This window comes from Squalius cephalus (genome assembly GCF_949319135.1).
Source record: "Squalius cephalus genome assembly, chromosome: 2".
Lineage (NCBI taxonomy): Eukaryota > Metazoa > Chordata > Actinopteri > Cypriniformes > Leuciscidae > Squalius > Squalius cephalus.
The window spans coordinates 56,233,527-56,257,497 of record NC_137123.1 but is presented as its reverse complement, the minus strand read 5'-3'; the positions used below and the strand labels follow the sequence as shown (position 1 = coordinate 56,257,497).

Genomic DNA, 23,971 nt, shown 5'->3' with positions numbered 1-23,971 from the left:
CTCTGTCTGAAATGATCTGTTTTAAGTGACAGCTCCTTTAAGGCTTGTCAGTGAAAGGCCACTGTTATGATTTGCTAACTTCACTGCATAGGAAAAAGTATCAAAACCCCTTCGCTATTTAAGAATAAGTGTTTTAAAAACATTTTCCATTTAAAACGTCAATTTACAGACAAAGCATCATGAAATGGTTTACTTATTGTTTGCAATGCAGCTGCAGTCAGATCCAATACAGTAGGCTGCATCATCTTTCAACAAAAGTTTTTTTGGAAACTCTCCAAAACATTGTGCCTTGATTATAAAAAGTATCAGCCATTAAGAGACTGAGCGCCATTGGGCGGGGACCTATGGTGTGACGATGTATAACTATTCGGCAATGTCTTGCTCTAGAGGCAGTCATATGCAAATGTGTTTGCCTGTGTGATGACACAAGTCCAACAATATCCAAAACAAACCATTTTTGGACCTTGCTAAAATAAATGCTTTGTTTATAATGAGAAGGACATTTTGAAACTTGCAGGATATTTTAATGGTACAAAGACCTCTTATATGTAATGTTAATATATATTATATGTCTGTATGTGATATCTCATGTCATGAGCCCTTTAAGACATAACTGAGTGTTTACGGTAAAAACTGGACAAGGCCGGCATTTTGACATATTTTTGCATTTAAGTGACCACAAAGCCCAAAGCATACCTTGCTTGTTCTGCTCTGCATCAGAGCACGCAAACAACTTAATGCGCTATTAATAACTCTTTTAATATCAAGCATGTCCCACGGTAGACTGCATATGACGACAGTCACGTTACATGATTTGACTACTTTGGACTTTAAATGTAGACTGAAATGAAAATGAAAGTATCACCTGGAGGTTATGCCTTTCTAGTCTCATCTCCAGAATGTTGTTTTGCTCTTCCAGCCGCTGGCGTTCTGCCTCCAATTCCTCAATCTTCTCCCTGAAAAACATAATACATTTTTCCATCAAAATTTTAAATCACAAAAATAAACCATAAACATATATTTTTTAAGTCAAGCATGGTGGAACACAACCATAACAACAATTATGTGTTCAACTCAAGTTCTGGAGGTTGATTGCAGAGTAAAACGTTATAGTGTTTGGTGTAAAATTAAACATTTTCTATGTTACTAATCAAATACATTTGTGACAATCAAAAGCAAAAGGACATACCAAATACTAAGAGATTCTGAAATAATGTTAACACTTCTATTCACATTATATAGTGGTCCCAGACAATTAGTGGAAACTTGTTGAACCGTTACATCCTGTATAATTTCTCAGAAAAGTAATCTGGTAATTTTAAAAGCTCTGGACAACATTCAAGTTGGTTTAGTTTGGGTTTTGAAGATTACTATGTGGGTCTTGGACTTGTATTCAATACAACAAATATTCAATTAAGGTGTAAACAGCTTAGTGAAATGGTTCCAGGAGTGATTAAATGAAATTCTATAGAGAATAATTACAGGATCAAAAAGAATGAGGAAGAAGGAGGAAGTAGGCACCGAATGAAAGCGTACTTTTCAAGCAAGGCCACAAAAGCTAATGTAGTATAATCAAATTTGCATAGCAATTAGGCAATGCAACAGGCCATTAAAAAAAAAACCACGGACTTCAGTTTCACTCAGTCTAAAGCCCTGTTCTCAATGCCAGCGACTTACAGTGACAAAGTGGCATGAACATTTCAATGAGAGCTGGCGATTTTCAGTGACATGCGTTGCAGCGACTGGTGGAAACAGGCTTCCATTGATAGAATAAAAAAACTAAATATATAACAATTCTATACAATCACATTTATGACTTTATTTTGGACAATATGACTTTATATCCTAAAGTGTCACTTTGTAAGCTGAAACAGGCTTCCAGAATGATCAGATTAAACGTGATATAAGTCTTAACAGACGAAACATAGTATGAAGGTTAATTTATAACATCTCTTGTTACCTGAGAGAGCAGATTTCCTCTGCTGTTGCTAAGGTGGTTTTCTCAGCATTAGACATCTGCAGCTCTTTTAGAGCCTCAAGTTCAGAGATCACCTGAGCAAGTGATAAAAACATAATGAAAGACAAAAAGATCAGCACTATGTCAAAAACTACAACTGACAGTAAATCCGAGTAAATGAAACACCTGCAGCCTTGTAGCAAAGTAATTCTTGTCTAATATCTTGACTTGACTTGTGTGGTTTTTCATTTCTTGCATGCATTACAGCGCAAATTTTAATCCATTTATGATCGAAGCGGTAGCTGACATAATCGTATAAATGCTAAAAAGAAGTTCCCATGGTTATGGATGTGACTTACCATCTGAGCTTGTAATTTGAAGGTGCCTGCTTCCTCCTGGGCTTTAAACAGTTGAGTCTATAAGAGTGAAACAGATTATTCCCATAAAAACAAGTCCTTGATTACAAAGTCATGAGTACTATCAATGTCAAGAACGCTGTCTGGAGGCCAGTCTCCATGAGCAGAGGTCTAGAATTTTTATAACACCAGCACAGGTTTTTTAACACAGTCTAACTTGAGCTTAATAGAACCACACATTTTATAACAAAATCTAATTCATCCAATAATTCACCTTCCTTATAAAAAGTTTGATATTACATCAAATTGTAATAACTTGTTAGTCTCTGCTTCTGAATGACTTTTCTGCTGATGTAACCAAAGATAGAAAATTATCTGGGCAATATAGCTACAGGGCCTCATTTTCGGCAAGGGATTGCAGGTATTGTGCATAATTTTACAAATTCCTGCATGTTTCGATTATAAAGCAGGATATTCGCCCAAACATTTAAGCAATATAGTATGCAGTTTGAATGAGCAAATTAATCCGAACGGTTTATCAGAGCAAATTAGTCATTTGAAAACTCTCTTTAAAATATAATTTCACAAACAATATTAGTGATTCAGCAGTACAGCATCTTCTCTCTCTTAAAATGCACAAATGGCTTCACATAAATACATCAAGGTATCATTTCCACATTGTTTTGCAATAAATGAACATGAGTGTTTATGTGCCCTACTAATGAGTCAACACATTAACACATGAGATTAAATAAATTATTCATAATTCAAAGTCAAACCCAGACAGGAAATAAAAAACAAAACAATACTTCAGAATCATTAGCATTCTTAATATGAAGGAATTGTAATTAGCATTAAACCTCCACAAATGTGTGATGTTTTCAAAGTAAAATCATGAGTGATTTTACTTCATGGGTGAAGTAAGAGAGAGAGACCATGAGAGAGAGACTGTAATTCATAGAAATACAAACACCAGGGCAGCAGCAACAGAAACATGCAAGGTTACATTCATTAAAAAGTGAAAAGGTTTTTAATTACTGAATTGGAGATATTTGAGTGTTCAATGTTTGCATTCCAAACGCACTGAAACAGTTTGAGAAACACTAAATCTATTTTTTTTAATCAGACGCGAGTAAAGAGTGCTGTTGCATAAATTAATGCTATGAGAATCATCCACACAAATTGCTGAAACAATAACTGAATCAGTCATTTTTGCAATTAAATATTTGAATTGATTGACAGCCCTAATACAGCAATATATACAATCCATATATTATACTAAAACAGTTTAAAGCATGTAAAATGCTGCAGGGATGCAAACTAATCGAGAGACAGGGATAGCTGCAGGTTAAAGTAATGGGCATGCCAAAAGGTGAATTGCTACAACAGAAACTAACTCATAACTCTACCCCACACCCTAACAGACAGCTTTCAAGACCAATTGTAAAGACCTTTCGTCACACCCATAACTGCAACCTGCAGATACCCAGATTACCCACACTTGAACAAATCACTGAATCAGTGCTGAACATATTCATTCAAAAGAACTGATTCGGTGTGCATTATGGGTAATGTAGTTCTCACCTCCATGTCAGTGTTGTGAGTCTGGACTTTCTGCAGCATGTCCTCTGCCTCCTTGACCCGGAGCATGAGCTGAGGGGAGTATTCACTTGTGGCCAGCTCACTGTCGTACGACTCTAATATGGCCCTCATTCCATCGCGCTCCTGACCCACATACAAAAGCACAAGTTTCAATTCCAGACCTCAATTCAGGCCAAGCTGGGTCAGTACAATACAAAGACATCATGCATATAGTTATCTGTGTGGAAGTTGAACTATCTGAGATGCTTGCAGAAGCATAAGCGGATGACGCTGATTTTTATTGTAGGGTGATTAAGTACAAAAAAACTATTTCCAAATGAAAGAATCTGCTCAACGTCTTAATGTAAATTTAATTACTACAGCTTGATTGTGTTTCACTTATTACTGAACTTATTTCACATGCTTTAACGGTCAACCTAATCAATGTAGTACAATTTAATTGGCAGGCATCAGTTGCAATGCCATTGTATTGCTCTAAATACAAGAGGAGAGATGCAAGAAATATTAGAGGAGAATTAATGGGGTGAACGAGCTCCCTTCTGAGTCGGAGTCATCTGTGTAAATATCTCATTTTAGAGTCGATTAAACCGAAATTAAATCTAGTCTAGTCTCTAAAGCCGAAAACAGCAGGATCAATAAAACATTGTGATTCATTATCCGGAGTGTCAACTGAGAATACTAAAACGCCAACAGACACATGCACATATATGCACCCAAACTAGAAAGGTTGTGAAGGTTAATGTTGAATAGAACCTTCACCAACAGACCTTTAACATCAGTTTAAATGGAAAGTTAATGATGCATTTGTTGAGTTTTAGTTAAGTTCATCTGACGTAACAATCAATGCGACTGACGTCAAATCATCCATGCAGGTTTAGCTGTGAATTTCACAAAAAGGTCACATTTCTTCCGAAATATTTAAGAAAATATATAAAATACAAAATATTTATATGCCATGAAAATTTCACAGTAAAAAAAAAAAGAACACACACACAGTTTGAGTTTATTATTTCCAAATTGAAATGTACAGTATGATAGTAGAAAGTAAACTGGAATGAAATTATTTTTTTAACCATTTAAATCATGATACAATATGGTGGTATGTTGAAATGCTTTGTTTATAATGTTCTTTAAAATATAAAGGGTTTTGTTGCATTATAGCAATACAGTAACTATGCTTAATGGTCAAGAAAATTAAGATTTATTTTTGTTTATCTTCAAAGCACAATATAATTATTTTTCCACTATCAATTTTGAAATCAAATAACACGGACATGTTTATGTGGGATTCATCCAGGTGTTAATCATATACCTCAATTGTTGTTAACCCTGGCTATCAAAAACTAACATAAGTTATGACATTTTTAAAAACAGACATTTGAAAACTTATGTCAGCTTCATTTGTAACTCTGTACTACTTTTTAAAGGTCAAAGAGCTATCCGTATTATTATAAGTCATGAAAACAGTTCAGATCTTTCTTTTAATACAAGTTATACCACCTAAGGGGTGTCAACACACCGACACATATCAGTATATTCTCACACACACACACGGTCTTCAAAAACTATTTTTCTGCTTCTATTGTAATGAAATTCACCTGTGCTTTTATCTTAAACTCACCTCATTCGTCCCACAGATAGCAAACTCTCATTTAGGACTCTATTATTTTGCCACAGACCTTTGCCGAAGAGAGAATCTATGTGGGTGAGTGAGTGAGTGAGGAAACCAATCTGTGCCGCACTGCAGTTTTTTTCCACCCCTATTGATCTTCATTTAATGGAGAACATGGGTCAATGCTACAATAAAACCTTTTTATCTTGGCTTTTAATCATAGCTAGAAAACGGTTAATCTTCTGAAGACAGCTGATGCATTTTTCCCGGTTCTGCAGCAGGCGAAGCGCTAAAGTTGTCAATAATGGCTGGTGACAAACAGCCTCCAAATTTCAGCTTGTCAATTCTATTTGTTTTCTGAAACTGTGTGTAAACAGGCTTTATCATCATATACCATGCTACTCAAAAGTTTGGACACTACAGAACTTTTTCTAGATCTTAAAAACCTCTTTATCTAATGTTTAAATGCGGTTATGCTTAATTAGATTTGTAGACAGAAAAATTGTGCATTTGTATTGTCCGCACAATTTTACTGGACAAACTGATTTGATGCATCCACATTTTACTGAGCACAGTCTACCATCAATGTAATTAACAACTGAACAACAGAGAAATATGAGAGCATGCTTGCTTATATTAACTCTTAATTACTTGTTCTGACAGATCTAATTGTCCATGTGTGTTTAGATCAGTCTGGTGAGGATGCTCTGAATGTCTCCAGTTGACATCATTACACCCAAACATTGACTTCATTAAAACAAATACCACCTATTTAGGATATATGATTCGAGTGTATTGAAGCCTTTGTTAATTACCAATTAACCAAGATGTTGACAAACAAAGAACAAGAGTATTATTCGTATGAGCAATAAGGTGGTGCTCCAGCAATTTATCTAAATCTCATCCAAGCCTTTGGAAAGACTTCAGGTCAGGAAGTAGGACACGTTCTAGATTTCTACAGAAGTTACAGCCACTCATACTGTCTATAAGAACGAGGTTGAGACAAAGATAATGGGTCATATCAGACTTTTTAATGACTATTTTCCCTCCCTTATTCACTCACCCTCATACAGGTGCTGGTCATATAATTAGAATATCATCAAAAAGTTGATTTATTTCAGTAATTCCGTTAAAAAAGTGAAACTTGTATATTATATAGACTCATTACATGCAAAGTGAGATATTTCAAGCCTTTATTTGTTATAATTTTGATGATTATGGCTTACAGCTTGTGAAAACCACAAAATCAAAATCTCAGAAAATTAGAATATTACATGAAATCACACAGTAATTACACAGTAATCCCATGGTCATTGAACCAGGTTTTGGTTCTTTTGGCAGTGTGGGCCGGTGCAAATCCTGCTGGAAAATGAAGGAAGCATGAAGTGCTCTGGAAATGTCCTGGTAGACGGCTGCGTTGACTCTGGATTTAATAAAGCACAGTGGACCAAAGTCCTCTTTTCTGATGAGAGCAAATTTTGCATCTCATTTGGAAACCAAGGTCCCAGAGTCTGGAGGAAGAATGGAGAGGCACACAATCCAAGATGCTTGAAGTTTAGTGTGAAGTTTCCACAGTCTGTGTTGGTTTGGGGAGCCATGTCATCGGCTGGTGTTGGTCCACTGTGCTGTCCACTCAACGCAGCCGTCTACCAGGACATTTCCAGAGCACTTCATGCTTCCTTCAGCAGACAAGCTTTATGGAGATGCTGACTTCATTTTCCAGCAGGATTTGCACCGGCCCACACTGCCAAAAGAACCAAAACCTGGTTCAATGACCATGGGATTACTGTGTAATTACTGTGTGATTTCATGTAATATTCAAATTTTCTGAGATTTTGATTTTGTGGTTTTCACAAGCTGTAAGCCATAATCATCAAAATTATAACAAATAAAGGCTTGAGATATCTCACTTTGCATGTAATGAGTCTATATAATATACAAGTTTCACTTTTTTAATGGAATTACTGAAATAAATCAACTTTTTGATGATATTCTAATTATATGACCAGCACCTGTATACTTTCAGACCCAAAAGATCTTCGAGGGACAGAATTGAAATTTTCAGAATCTTCATTTGTGTTTCGAAGATGTACAAAAGTTGTATGGGTTTGAAATTACAGTAAATGATGACAGGATTTTCAGTTTTGGGTTGTTATGTTCCATGTGCTGTAGTGGTTCTTTTCTGTATATCTCTCTCTCTCCATCTCTATCTTTTTATTCTGCTATTTCGCTCTCAGGTCTCTGACTATTGGATATGTCTCCTGCCAATCATCATCAAGGAATCATGACTTCACCCAATCCACTGCCACACTGCCCGTTTAAAAGCCATCCGGCGTGCTTCATTGACAGACGTGCAAGTGTGTCCATGTGTGTGTTCATTTGTTTGGTTAATTATATTTTGTTGTAATTTGTTTATCGAATCCTACTCTGTGAATGTGTGACCCTACTACTTGTTACCTGTGCCTTATGCTGCTGTTCGATAGAACTTGATGTTCTTTTGTTTGGGTAAAAGACAACAGGCAAGGTTGCGTAATATACATGGTGCACACAGAGGTGTTTGAATGTTAGACACATTAGATAAGGAGTGTCCGCCACCCCTTGTACTTTTGTGTTGTCCGTAGATAGAGTAGATTAATTAGGGCGTCCAAACACCAAAGAATTTGGTTTATTATCTATATTTTTCTTTTGGTAGGCAGGGTGGACTTGGGGATTAGAATTAAGGGAATTATTTTGTTTTGATTTGTTCTTTAATTTGGTGCAACTCAGTTTCCCTTTCCCTGTGTTATTTGTTTTTTTGTTGTTGTTGTTTTTACATATCAATCTAGTGGCTTCGGCTTTTAAACTATCATCTTTCGGTCCTTATACTGTAATGTGCTAATTTGGTATATTATATTACTATAGCAGAACTGTAAATGAATGTGCTACTTAATGAAATTTTGGAAATGTAACAATACTTCCTTAGTTGTTGATATATTGAGCACACTTACATTACAAAACATCAGGTTTTTAACACAGGCAAAAAGTAGTATCTATCTAATTTTTCTAGAGAAAGATATAGCCATTTTGCACTGGGGATGAAGTTTTTGTTTATGAAACTTATAGTGCTGTATGTTTACAAAGTATGAACCCTTTTGTTTTGACAAGATTGCTGAAAATATTTATATGCTTTTCACCTTGGTGAGCAGTAGGACTCTCTTCTGCAGGCGACGGACCAGCGAATCCTGGTTCTCTCGTTTCTTCTGTTCTTCTTGAGCTTTGGAGCGCAGTTGAGCGACCTCGGGCAGGAGCTCAGTGCGGGCCTTCTCCACAGAGCGAACGCTGAAAGCCAGAATAACATTAGGATGGAGCAGCTCTGGGGAGAACAAAAGGAACTGCATCCTCTGTATACTAGGACATAATTTCCTTATGAAAGCTGCCTGCTTAGTGTTCACAGCTGAATATACACTCTTTGTTGCTAGGCCATTCGACAGTGAGCCATCAACAAGTGTGTGTGTGTGTGTGTGTGTGTGTGTGTGTGTGTGTGTGTGTGTGTGTGTGTGTGTGTGTGTGTGTGTGTGTGTGTGTGTGTGTGTGTGGTGTGTGTGTGTGTGTGTATATGTGTGTGTATGTGTGTGTGTGTGTGTGTGTGTGTACACCTAGCCGTGGACTATACCACTTATGCCATGGTTACTAGCAACATTGAAAATTCTTGAAATGAAACTTCTGTCAGTAATTACTCACCCTCATGTTGTTCCAACCCTGTAAGACTTTCGTTCATCTTCGGAACACAAATTAAGATATTTTTGATGAAATCTGAGAGCTGGCTCACTCCTTCATAGGCTTCTATGTAGTCGATATCTGCCATCCCATAAAAGTCAGCAAAGACATTGTTAAAAATAGTCCAAGTGACTACAGTGGCTCAACCTTAAGTTTATCAAGCGACGAGAATACTCTTTGTGCGAAATAAAATAAAATAAAATAACAACTTTATTTAACTATTCATTTTCTTCTGTGTGGGCTTCTGAGTGAGTTCACGTAGTGTAACAGTGCAGCCAGCATCACACACATGACCAGCATCGGCCAATAGTGAGCCTACGTTCTGACGTACAACCCAGAAGCATTGCGCTGTTATGCTACGTGAACTCACTCAGAAGCCCACACAGAAGAAAATGAATGGTTGAATAAAGTCGTTATTTTTGCACATAAAAAGTATTCTCGTCGCTTGATAAACTAAAGGTTGAGCCACTGTAGTCACTTGGACTATTTTAACAATGTCTTTACTAAACTTTCTAGGATGGCAGATATCGATTATAAGCCTATGAAGGAGTGAGCCAACTCTCAGATTTCATCAAAAATATCTTAATTTGTGTTCCGAAGATGAACGAAAGTCTTACAGGGTTAGAACAACATGAGGGTGCGTAATTACTGACAGAATTTTCATTTTTGGGTGAACTAACCCTTTAAAGCTGTTATTGATGTTTGCAGAGCAAAAATTACGCTTATTTATGTCAGCTATGACTCATCAGATATAGCATTCTGCACGTTTTAAATCAGATACAAGAGATAAGTAGTGCGTTAAGATCAGTGTTGGGGGTAATGTGAGTTACGTAAACTCAATCAGATGACTTTTTTCAAGTAACTAGTAAAGTAACATTGCTTTACTTAACATTGAGTTACTTTTTCAAGTAAACAATGCAAGTTTCATTGAATTTTTTGTTTTTATTATTATTACATATGACATTTGGATTAAATTTTTTTTATTGCTTAAGTAAGAGTGTTGAACTTCTCCTGTGTCCTATTCTTCTGCAATCCAGAATGGCAGCACAGCTGAAAGGTTTGTTTGAGCTCCACCCCCTACTGTACAAGAGTGAATTTGCATTTCCTTCAGCCTGAGGCTTAATCATTTCACTTTTGGTGTGAAATGACCCTTACATTTGCCAAAATATAGAACTTTTTGTCATTAAAAAAACAAACAAGCAAGCCCAGCTCAGCTGAGAAACAGTAACACAAAAGTAACTAAGGGTATATTCACACCAGGAAAGTCAGCTAGTTCACTTGCTTTGGTCCAGACCAAACACAATGTTGATTTTTTTGTTGTTGTTGTTGATGTGGTTCGCTTTCACACTGCCCTTTTTGCAAGTGTAATTTACCAAAATTTGTAAACAAAACCACACGTGTGCTAAGGTCATCCATTCATTGGACAGAAATTCAAACCGTACCAGAGTTCGTTTGCAGCAGGACCGAGACCACCTCTTCAGCTGGGTCTCGGTATGGCTGTTTGGTCCGCACCAGAGTACGATTGCTGTATTCATACCTGCCCAAAAGATCCGCACCAAGGGGGGAAACGAACTTGAGTTCAATTCAATCGAACCAAATAACACAGGTGTGAATACACCCCAAGTAAGGCAATTAGTTACTTTTTTAGGGAGTAATGCAATATTGTAACTAGGGCTGTCACGATATGATATCGCGATTATCGCATCCAAAATAAAAGTTTGTATTTTCATAATAAATGTGTGTGTACTGTGTATAATTATTTTGTATATTTAAATACACATACGTGCATGTATATATTTAAAAAAAAAAAAGTTATTTAGATATACAATATTTATATTTATATAATATAAATTATATATAAATCTATAAACAGTATATACATGCAAATATTTCTTAAATATATACAAGCATGTGTGTATTTATATATATAAAATAATTATACACAGTACACACACATTTATTATGTAAATACAAACTTTTATTTTGGACGCGATAATCGCGATATCATATCGTGACAGCCCTAATTGTAACTAGGGATGTCCTAAGCCAATCTCAAGGATCGGGGCCGGCTATCTTAAGCCCGATATTTTATTTTACGTCAGATGTCATGCAGGTGTCGAACAGTAGGTGGTGGTATACACCTTCAAATGGGTTTGCAAACCACCATTAAAAAGAAAGAAGAGGGAAAGATTGTGCATGATGCACAAAAACTAATGTATCAGACTGGGACTCTGTATGACTTGGAGGCACTACAAATCTTGATTGGGACATGCCTAATTGTATTACATTATGTCTGTACGCAAAGAATCCAAATCCATATGTCGCTTCTACAGCTCTGTGTTCAGCAAGTTGAGGACAGCTAGCAAGATCGTTCACATTATCTGCCAGGTACCAAAATATGAGCAATGTTGGTATTTTACACATTACACATTTTTGATATCACAATTTTTTCAGTACCAGTATTTTGCCCAATTTTTGTGTAAGGTCACTGCTGAAACAAGAATGGACATCAAAACAGTAAGCAGAAAGGCAGCACGTATTTACATGAGAGGAAGCTGTTTGTTTGTGTGTGCATGTGTCTTCTGGCGATAAAGGAAGGATGTTTGATACAGATAGACTCTGACTGGGAGAGCACTTTTCCACTTGACCTTGCAGAGTGAGAGAAATTACCCACAGCAAGAGTTCAATTCCATGAAATTTGCTGCAAAAGTGTTTGTGATACAAAATCTTTGTATCTGCTGGATTAAAGGGAGAGAAAGTGCTAAGACTGTCCAGGTGGATGTAATTGTGCTTTCTGGAGGTAGTTGACAAGGGAGATTTTGTTTATGAGGGCCGGCGTTTGCAAGAGTGAGTCAGCGTGTGTGTGTGTGTGTCCTCATAGGTAAATTGATTAACTCCTCTCATCTCTTCCAGATGCTAACTATCCAGCCCAATTTAAGCTGTAATGAAAATCATCATGGCCTACCGTGGAGGGTCAATAAGACAATAATACACAATCTAATCACAAAACCATACTCATCTCCTATCAATATGACCTCAGCACATACTGAGGCTTATTATGCAAATTGCCTCTATTCGTTAGTGCATAGGGTAATTGATTTAGTTGGCCCAGTTTCTTAACACAGAAGGAGTAGCTTAATGGAGTGCTTCAACCAAGTGAAAGCACACCAACACACAAACACATGTATGTAAAGCATCTATAAGCACTTGCATTATAATACAAAGAGGGTAATTTTATGGTTCATCACATTATTCCATTACATAAATGATTTACACTAGACCAGCCATTGCACTTCTATTTAAATGTTAAAAAATTATCACGAAAACAGCCTCAAAAGGAAAAAGCAATGCAGTTAACGAGGGAACATCCTCCATATTGATCCATATCCAGTGCGTATCGTAGCCTATTTGGGAGAAGATTCACCTACCCACATGTATCTGACATGCAAACCAACCAAATTTTTTTTTCCTTCTTATGGGCGACAAAATATGGAATACATGATATCACAATAACAGACCTTCATGCAACAAAGTGGCTATTCAGTAATGGCACAGCAGTCTGTGCAAATGGTTGTAAAAAATAGCAGTATTTTATACACACAAGTATAGATTGAGAAGGGCGGCCAATGTTTGCCAATATGCATGTAATTTAATTTAATGGTAGCAAATAAGGTAGGTTATTTGAAAGCAGAAATGTGCATTAAAGGTGGGGTAAGCGATATTTGAAAAAATGCTGTTTGAAAGTTGGTCGGACCGACAACCAGACACAACAACAAACGTGTGTAGCCAATCAGCATTAGGGGGCGTATGGCGGTGGAGGAGAGAGAAAGAGCAAGAGGGAGATTTGAAAAAAGACTGTAGAAAGAGAGAGTTGGCTGAGAGATATTACAAAAGAGAAAAGCTCATCAGAATATCACTGGAAAATGAAGGGTTATGACCAGGAAAGAGCTTTAGGACCCACGTTAATATTAGAAAAGCTTTCCAGCACAGGAGAGAGCTAAGCGGGAAGGCCTGAAAACAGACGCTGAGTTACTTGCTTTGATTCCAGTAACACTGGTTTTGAGTGTCATTGTTTGTCTGGAGCTGCTGTGCTGTTGGCAACTAACAACGAACTCTTGTTTGTATTTACTCTTGTGTATGTCTGTTCATTTTTTGTGCTTCCTTCCTTGCCATTCGTTCATCATCTTAGCATTATTTTGTTGCACTTCTGCAATACAATAAATTGACATCCACTCTTGCATTGCTTGTATAACGGGATTGCTGTGTGAAAGGGGCAAATGTCTTCAAGATCACTAAGGCTGAATCTGAAATAGCCCCCTAAAACCCTCAATCACTATTCCCTACGTTACACTTGAAGGAGTGAATGAAAAAGAGTGAGCAAATTCGGACAGTCATTGAGCGTACATCAGCTGTACACTGGTTATTGCGGTGCAATGTGGGATAGAATGAGTGCACTCGATTACGTCCAATATGGTTTCGGACACCACTACAAATGGCTGTCCCCTCAAATAATGGCCTATTTGAGGGTATAGGGGGCAATTTTGGATTTAGCCAAAGGCTACTGGCAAGTGAGTTTTTTTCAGGGTTGGAGCTAAATTCTTTTCGAGCAAACGCAGTTTCTCAGGGGAACGCAAACACATTGAAATATACCCCCCATCTCACATTTTTTCCATTATCATGTCCCTTTTGGCACTCCAAAGCTATGCGTGTTATCCAAATGATTTAACAACAACATAAATGTATGAGATTAATTGTAAGCAATTGACATGGATTTTTTTTTATCTATCGACAGCCTTTTTTAAACTGCATCAATCAACTGAAAAAGTGCATTTGTTGCCGATGGTATCGATTAAAAATTACTACTGAGGTACCAGAGCCAATAACTGTTTTGAAGCCAAAATGTTGTAGGACATTGATCTAAGTCTACTTCAGGTACTGTCTGCAATTAAAAAGAACCAAAAATTCACAAAAAAGTATTGTTTTCCACACACTAGACATCCTCCACTCGCCAGATGTAAGTTGCTTTGCAAATAATAGGCCTATATCTGACAGAAACACATTAAAGCAATAAAAAAAGAAGATATTGTGTGTGTGTGATGGGGGGAGACAGCCCCAACTTCTTCCATAAACTTAAGGAAGCAATGACAGCAGACTCATTACTTTGCAAAGCTGTTTTAGAAGACATGATAGTTCATAATTAGCCCAATCTCAACACTCAGCTCATTAGTGAGATCTGATATTGTCATAGTTTCGTTTGACTTGACTGCTGAAGTGACGAGCCGCGCAGCGCCGACACGCACCAACACCCATCGACCAATTACAGTCTGACAATTAGAGAGAGGGAGAAACCAGAGATAGACAGAAAGAGCATCAAAGGGATTGGCTAATGCTGGCTGGTGAAACTCAAGAAAAGACCCCATTACTGCCTTTGAGAGAGCTGCACAGGATGAAATGAGACCCACATTAGAGGCCTTGTCAAATAATGACATTTTTAAGCAAAAAAACAGACATGAACACACATAGGCACAGATAGGCTGTCCCAATCTATCGCTTGAGGGACAGATCACATGCTCTGGAGTAGAGCTGTCGCTCACAAGTGAAGGTTCAATAGAAACTGTCCATCTCAATTCTTACTGAAGATGTCAATTTTGCAAACCATGCAGTGACAGCACAGCTCGACTATATATCAATTATTTAATCTAAAATTGCTTCAGCTCATTCCTACAATTAGCTCTATGATATAAAAGAGATCCCTTTGGAAAGGTCAATGGTCCATACCTTTTAGTACATGTGAATGTGTGTATTTACCTGCTATTCAGTGTGTAGTTCTGCTGTTTCAAGTTCAGTTCTCGCTGTTGAATCTGTATCACCTCCCTGGATAAATCCTCAGGTTTCCTACAAAATTTAAAGTGAAATAAGAGACGGGTATAAATCAAAATCAAAATTTTACTAGCACAATGAAAGATGAAGAGGGTACAAAAAGGGCCTGAAAAGTCCAATAAAATTTTTCGTTTTCAGCAAAGGCTCACTGAAATGCTGACCATTCACCTAATGAAACCAAACTATATTACACTAAATGAGCAGTTTAATACTTTATAATTATTGTATACAAGGTTTGCAATTCCAGCAACCTCATTTCCAAAATTTTAGTTGAAATTTAGATGAAATGTGCCACATTGTAATAAATACCACACATTTGAAAGTTAAAACTAGTGTAATTGTAACCTGCTTAAAAAACTGTGACGCTCCATCCATGCCAACATTCCAAACTATGCCACAGTATATCCAGTTGGCCTCTTTTATCATATTCATGTAGTCACTGTGTACTGTATGTAAAATTAATGCTATCTGGTCTTTATTTGAGAAAATATGATGCACAGTGCACACAAACTTACCAGATTACTGAGTGCACTGTTGGTTACAGCATTTTCTTTCTTCTTTTTTTTCATGTTTTTAACCATTTCTTAATTTGTGAAAATTACTATTATAGGATTACAGAATCATTAAGTTTCAAATGTATAAATCTGTTTATTTTACAGATTAATCAAGTCCCAATTATTTTTTGCATTTTGATATTTTCCTATCATTTCTAATTTTGTAAAGTAAAATAATTAAAAATAAATGTAACTTTTATTGCAGCAATTGTTAGCATTAAATTAAATAATGTGATAATTGTTCTGTCCAAAATCTGTTATTATTTGGTATCGCCCATCAAAAAAAACAACAACATGATGGTCGATCGCTAATGCTGACTTTAAAACTGGCAAAGTTTTATGCAAGGTTAATTATGTTCAACAATACACATCTAATAGTTGTCGCATACATCTTTCTTTTTTCTGTATTAATGGTACAACAACGTGTACCTTATTCATGGAGAGCATTCTTTAAGACCACAAACTGTAAACTCTGAAAACCCATCCTAAAACTCATTCTCTAAAAGACTCATTAGCAGCTGTTTATGAAATTTATTTGTGCATTTACAGTAGAATCTGCTTCCTAATAGAGATGAAGACATTTTCTCCAAAGCTGTATTGTCCTGTCTTTTTTTTTTTTTTCAGCTTTTTGCAAAAATACATTGACTTTCCTAACTCCTCAACCTCCCATACTCAAATTGTCCATATTGTTCAGTTGTGTTCTTAATTATGTAAAGTTTTATTTATTTTGATGCCGGTCGTTTTATTTAATTTGAATTCATTAACTTGCATTATTTCTATTACAATCGCTGGGCCATGATTTTCTGATTAAATGCAATCTTCTTTTGAAAGATTTTCCATAAATTCTTTAAATCCCATACTGTAACGCAGGGCTCTATTGTTTGGTCTTGTTATTCTCCCAAACATTCTCATAAAAGCAAGTTGACATAATTATGCAAATTCGGTTTATAAATGCTATGTTATGCTTGCTGGAAGTGCTCAGTAGCAATATATATTCAAACTGCCTAATATATTCATATTTATTTCTATATAACATACACTGCTAACTACTGGGTCATGCTTAAAATGATCATAGGGCATGTTAAATTACATTGGCTGTCTTTGATTTGCATAATTAACAGAGCTGTCAACATCAAACAAAAAGCTCATGAACTTAATCACACCCACAGACAAAGGCTTCGAATGCATTTGCTCATGTTTGACAATTTTACTTTAAATTTCTATGATGAAAGTGCTATCTTATGGTTGACACCTTTGTTCTGTATGAGATGAAAGCTAATTCTGAAGAGAATTGATTCAGCATTCAAACAGTAGGAATATCACCACAGAGGGAACATAAAGGAAAGGAATCATAAGACAGAGTATAAATTCCTCTTTCCCCCTTCATTTTTCAGGAGGTTATCTCTCGTTTCCTTCACAGCAAGACGAATAAGTCAACGGTACAAAAAGGGAAAGTCCCAACCGCTGCACTTTTCTTTGCTGAGACAAAACATTGAGAAGATATGACACCGGTTTCTTTTATTTGGAGAATCCCCGTGAGAGTTACATTGCTCACCCAGGTAAAACATGAGAGAGCAGAATGAAACTACTGCTAGACATATTTATACTGCCGGTGAATGTGGTGGTTGATAGGCCTGGGGAGCAGAGAGAGCGGAATGAGAAATGTTCAATGATCAATCAGAATCCAAAAACAGATTTCTGCTCCACCAAAGCGAGACGGACACTTTATGCTCATTCGCCTTGCCATTATTCTCTCAAAGCAATGGAAAAGCATTGAGAAGAGTTTGATTACAAACAGTGTTTTACCTAGGCGAATGTGAGGATAATCAGTTGAACCCTGCATTCAAACACTGAAGGCCATATCACACTTCAAAGACAGGAAATGCATTCAAACAGGAACAAAACCTTCGCTGAGGAAAAACGGACGTCACAATGAACAGGGAGGGGAGAAAATTACATGAGGAGAAAGAACCTATATGTGAATTAAGATATCGACCAGATCCGTGAAGGATATTGACTCTACAAAACTGTGTCAGATTATGTGCCATTTAAAGTTAATCATCATTACTGGGCAATTTCCGAATGCTCAAAGTGGAAGGTCTGTTCTCTACCACATTCAAACACATATTAGATGATGAAAATAATCATTCACAATACATCTGCAATGATTTTGTTGTTGATATAAAACTAAGCAACATTGTGAATATCACAATGATTTTTGTTTGCCCAAGAGATGCACCTCTCGACCGGCCAGGGACCAGAATCAGCCGATTTTCCGGATGATCGGCCCGGACCGGTAACCGGCTGGCCATTCTCACATCTTTCCGATTCCAAGCCGGTCCGTTTTGTTGCCAGCGGCACAGGCAATCACGTCAGCTGCGCGTTCTCGCTCTCTTCTCTCCAATGGCGAAGTGACACACACCCGCCGCCTCTCACTCACACGTCTCATTCTCTCCGGTTAAAAACTGCCTGTATTGTGCATAATTTGTGCACATTCCTGAAGGTTTCGCACTCACACCACTGATCTGGAGCACACAAGCTCCGTCATAAGCAGCTAGTGAGTCGCAAGTACCAAACGATTGACTTACTGTGCTTAAACAGTCAAATACACACAAAGTATTCAGCTAAACATTCAGTTCTTAGTTGAGAAAGATAACGCAAGTTGTGCAACAGTATATTGGATCTGTGTATAAACTCTTAAAATGACAGCAGCCCAATATTCCTGCTGCTGTCTAAAAGACAAAGAAAATCCCTCTCTTCATTTAATTACTTTTCAAATTTGTTTATTTGTTCTTATTTTATTACTGTCTTTTATCTTTATTTTGCATTGAAGAAATGTAGATTTTTGTTTGTATAGTACTTTGAAAGAAAATCGGAATCGGCAAAAATCGGTATTGGCAGGTCACACTTACAAAAAAAATTGGAAATCGGAATAGGCCAAGAAAATTGCAATCGGTGCATCTCTAGTTTGCCCTTAAGTGCCCTAAAGAATGAGGCCAAGAAAACGATAAAAGAACTTTCAGTTTCTGCTAAATATTGCCATTTATTGTTATATAAACGGAAACACTGTTTTTGTGGTAAAGTACATACCACAAAAAGATGGAAAGTGGAGAAATAGAGGAAAAAAGAACTATCCTGAGGTTAGCCAAATGATATACATATTAATAACTCCATTTTCATAGAGTTTAAATTAAGGATAACTTTTTTTATTATTTATAATACGGAGCTAGCCCTCAATTTCAATCATTTTGTCTTACATGGCCATTTTCAACCCTCTCTCTGACCCTATCGCACCACAAATAACACTTCTGTTTGCTTTTGGCCCTTCCATGGAAAACAAAAGAAGAAATTAATAATTTACTGTGCTCACTGTATTATAACATGCAAATCTTTGTCATGTCTTCCGTAGTCATATGATAGAAAAAAAAAAAACACTCAAAACGAATTTGTTCATGAACTGATATCATGATTTTCAGCAAATAACTACTTAAAGGGCCCGGTTACACCTTGTCATTTCTCGTTTTTTCTCTGATTGGATAGCTGATGCGTAAACCGCAAACGAAACTGAATGTTTGGCGTCGCATCCTGAAGCTCAATACACAATCATCTTCATTAAGAGTAGTGACACTAAATTATCTTACCAGTGCCGATGCCGCTCTCTCTCTTATCGTGGTCTTTGATTTTGAAATTAGCTGATGATAAATAAATGAAGCTCATATCTGTTGCTTTCGTTGACGTGAACTTACGATGAATTTGCATATGGCTTGGGAATTGAAGATCGGATTTATAATCGTTTTGCAATGACACATGCATTTATGTTGCTAAGTGTAAATGCAACAGTTTTAACAAATCGGATAGCTTTCCGATTAAAAACGCATGAAGCTGACCAAGTGTTAACAAGCTCAAACTTTGCTCGGCTCCTCACACAAAGCTTTCGGATGGTTCTTTTGCATCTGTTTTGAAACTTTTTAAAAAGTTCTGATCCATTCATAATTATTGCAGTAAAAAAGTGACTAGTACATTATTCAGAATTTCTCCTTTTGTGTTCAACAGACATACGGGTTTGGAACTATTCATCGGTCCAATTTATATAGGCAGATGTTAGATATTCATAATATCATTAAATATTGGTAGCGGATGTTAAACAGATCAGTCACTCACACTAATGTCTGATGTTTTAGGACATTGATTGACCAATAAGAGTCTCAATGTTTGTCATTGTGAGGGGTAATTCACTAGCACTGTGTGTGTGTGTGTGTGCGCTCCACCAAATCCCTATAAGCCATTAAACAGACAATGTTTATATCTTTCCACATGACTGACAAAGCACATCTGCACCACACACGATCAATAGAACACATGCATATGCAAACACACTGAAACTACTCCACACATCAGCCACTGTTTCAGCATATATAACAAGCTGACCTTGAAAACACTGCAGAACCAGAGAGCATGTAGAATTTACAACCAATAACACTGACTGACCTAATACAAGTTAATAGACATACACAGGTGCAGACAGGAAGAGAGAAACTTAAGATCTTAAGATCAGAGCGCCCTCTGGTGGCTTTGTAATCACCACATCACCCATAACAATTACTTTAGGTTTCACAAAATTCAACAAACAGTGCTTACTACAATATCTATACCCTCAAATATGGCTTCATACACTGAGTGTCAGAAATCTATTAGGCTTTTAATGCAATATTTCCACAAAACTCTATTTAAAAAAAAAAAAAAAATACCCACCTAATATTAAGTCCTGTAGCCTGGCCAATGTTTTCCCAAGCCTGCAGCTCATGCTCTAATTTCTAGAAGATAAAAAAACAAATCACATCCAGACACAACGATGGATTAAAATCATACATTAAAAGCCACAACAAACACTACTATTATGTACAAATACATTACATTTTGAATAACAGAACAGCTCATACTTTCTTCAAAATCTGAAATTGAGCAAGAAATCGTATTTGTCCTAAAATAGACTTGTTTGTTTTATGAAAATGTATTTTCTTATTTTTTACCTTTTGATTATGGGGTGAAATATCATGCAAAAGATAATTTAAAATCAGGGAGTCAATCATGCATAGTAGAGCTGCACGATTAATCAAAAGATTGCAATCTCGATTCAAACACCCACGCAATCTTATTCCTAAATGACGATTCGCCGGTCTATTAAACCTTTGACAAAATCACTCTGGAACATTCAGATCTGTGTTGGCACTGCCTCTGACCCAGAGAGAGCAGCTATCATGTATACTTGTATAGGTAGGAAATAGCTTTACAAACAATCTTTTCAACCACACTGTATCAATATTTCTGGGTTAAAAATATCGAAATTATCACAGAAGTACTGGGATAAAAGTCTGGATATAAACACTGATGTCTATGGTAGCAATCAAAATAGACTATCACCTTTTGAAAGTAACGATAATAAAATAACAATTGTTTCAATTTCATCATTATGCCAGTGATTGTTAAAAAATATTATTTGTCATTGAATCGTTCATTCGAGATTTGTTAAAAACTGCTTATTCATCCTGTGAGGAAACAAGTCTTTATGAGTGAGTCATTGAATCATTCATTCAAACCCATTTTTTTTTTTTACAACTCATTCAAATTAAACATTTTTAAATAGACTGCAGCAATTATCAATTTAACATGTTATTTTGTCTAGTTGTCTGTTCAGAATTGAAACCTCTATTTGAAATCTATATCTATATCTATCTATCTATATATATATATATATATATACACACACACCGGTATGTATAGTGATTCTCAATTTATCCAGAATTGAGCATCTCTATTGCATAGCATGGGTCAAGTAAGAAATAATTTTGTCAGAACTTATACCGAATTCTTCATTCAAGAGCAATTTTAGGCCATGATCATCCATTAAACTGCAGATACAATACACAATATTTTCAGAGGAGAATTATACCAAAAGCTCAATGACAAACTGTATTTCTGCATGTGTTTACCTCTTTCTCCAACTCCACTTTGAGTTTCTCCTCCATCACTCTCTCCATTCTCTCCAGCTTCCTCCTCAAACCCTCAGTCTCTTCTTTTAGCAGACTGTTGTTCTCCTTTGTCTCTCTGGAAAGGAAATTGAGAGATGACTGAAATTATGATAAATAATGATTTAGGTATGCATCCACCACAAAATAAAAGTTGGATGATGACAATGTTGATACCTTAAGAAAGAGTTTTCCTCCCGCAGACGTTTAATTTCCCGCCCAAGTTCAGGCAGTCTGGCCACTTCAGATTTCATGTTCTTCACAATCACAGCGTCTTGTTCCTGAAGAGCCAAACGCCTCTCCAACTCCTGCAGATGGACAGCACCAATAAGAGGGACCGGGTCTCAAATAAAAGCCAATTTCATGATGCAAAATACAAGTTTGATTGTTTTTTTTTACTACCGACTTGGTACTGAAGTAGTTACTTCTGACATCTCTCAGTGCTCCAAACTTCATAGAAATTGAAACTTAAGACAGAAACAGAATTACCTTAATCTTGAGGTCACTCTCTGTGCTGGTGGAATGAGATGACTGGAGATTTTGGTACCTCTGACTGATATCCTGGAACTTCCTATCAGGATCAGATGCAAAAACAACATAGTACATTTGTATTTTTATTTAAAAGAACATATAAGGGAAAACAGTAGAGGCTTCAGGTAGTTATAGGAACTCAGTTGCAGGAAGTAGCCATCAGGGCGGTCCCCCGAGAGCCAAATTGTCCACTAGGGCTATTTTCCTATTTGCATTCGCACCGCCAGTATGAACTATGAAGTGATGTAAGCCGGCCTACAGTGAAATCACTTAAGCGCGGCATTCAACAACATCAACAACTCCATAGCGTGATGGTTGAGAAGTGCCTGGACTTAGCCGTCTGTCCATCTATCGCTGTTTTCCATGTTCGTGGAGTAAGTATATGTGTTCCATATGGCAAGTGTTCGGACAATTAACATACACTTACATCACTGGTACTTTCTACTCTGAAGTACTAGCTAATTTAGCCACCCATACGAAAACGTTCCTCCAGTGTGAAAGCCCCTAGAAGTGTTTGTGCCCATGTGAGTTCATACTTGCGCTGCACATCCAGTTGTTCCTGTAGGGCCTGGATCTCCAGGTTTTGGGTGGAGAATTTGGACTCCTGAATCTGGATCTGTTGACTGAGCCTTCGTGTCTCGTCTTTCAACTCACTGATCATCTACAACGAACAAAATCCAAACTAGGTTAAGGGGATAGTTCACCCAAAAAGGAAAATTCTGTCATTAATTGATACCCTCATGTCATCCCAAACCCTTAAGACTTTCGTTCATATTCGGAACACAAATGAAGATCTTTTAGATGAAATCTGAGTGATATCTGTCCCCCCCCATCGGCAGCTACGCAACTAACACTTTGACACTTCAATCTATGAACTAATCCATATGATTTGAGCAGTTTAGTCCAAATTTTCTGAAGAGACACGATAGCGTAATATGATGAACAGATTGAATTTAGACTTTTATTCACATTTAAACATTGACCAGCGAACATAAATAGAAGCTCAACGGAATCTGCTTGACATACGAGAACCTCATTGGTTCTTGCGGAAGCTCAAACGTGCTGCGTAACACGAGAATGAACCTCATTGGTTCTTGCATGTCCAAGTGAACATGCTTGAGCTTCCGTTTACCACAACTGATGTGTGAGTTGATGAATGTTTATATGTGAATAAAAGCCTAAATTCAATAATGTTCATATAAAGTGAATGTGCCTCTTTAGAAAATTAGGACTAAACCGCTCAATTCATATGGATTAGTTTTACAATCTCTTTCTGAACTTTTTGAAGCGTCAAAGTGGTAGTTGCGTAGCAGTCAATGGAGGGACAGAAACTCAGATTTCATTAAAAAGATCTTCATTTGTGTTCCGAAGATGAACGAAAGTCTTACGGGTTTGGATCGACAAGAGGGAGAGTAAACAACAGAATTTTCATTTTTGGGTGAACTATCCCTTTAACAAAAGTTAAAAAAATTGGTTTAAACAAAATCAGATTTGTGAACTGAACACCAATTGCCATTACAGTTTTATTTTTTTGAATGCACACTACCATTCAAAGTTTTTAAAAAAAAGAAATTAATACTTTTATTCATCAAGGACGCATTAAAACAAAACAAAAAGTGACAGCAAAAACCTTTATTCTTTAATAAAAGACTTCTATTTCCATTCTATTCCTTTGAACTTTCTACTCATCAAAAAAT

General features: G+C 36.7%; 1 protein-coding gene across 2 annotated transcripts in view; it reads right to left on the bottom strand.

Moving 5' to 3' along the window:
* The window catches only part of mad1l1 (mitotic arrest deficient 1 like 1), a 66,448-nt gene that overhangs the window by 34,766 nt on the left and 7,711 nt on the right, over nt 1–23,971 (bottom strand). For both annotated transcript variants that reach the window (XM_079853658.1, XM_079853657.1), the window contains exons 5-15: nt 22,811–22,935; nt 22,233–22,314; nt 21,921–22,051; nt 21,708–21,822; nt 20,470–20,531; nt 15,092–15,178; nt 8,701–8,845; nt 3,898–4,038; nt 2,317–2,373; nt 1,961–2,052; nt 866–956 (exon numbers count right to left, since the gene is read on the bottom strand). In XM_079853658.1, coding sequence (XP_079709784.1) covers nt 866–956; nt 1,961–2,052; nt 2,317–2,373; nt 3,898–4,038; nt 8,701–8,845; nt 15,092–15,178; nt 20,470–20,531; nt 21,708–21,822; nt 21,921–22,051; nt 22,233–22,314; nt 22,811–22,935 — 1,128 coding nt within the window. The remainder of the gene's footprint in view (nt 1–865; nt 957–1,960; nt 2,053–2,316; nt 2,374–3,897; nt 4,039–8,700; nt 8,846–15,091; nt 15,179–20,469; nt 20,532–21,707; nt 21,823–21,920; nt 22,052–22,232; nt 22,315–22,810; nt 22,936–23,971) is intronic.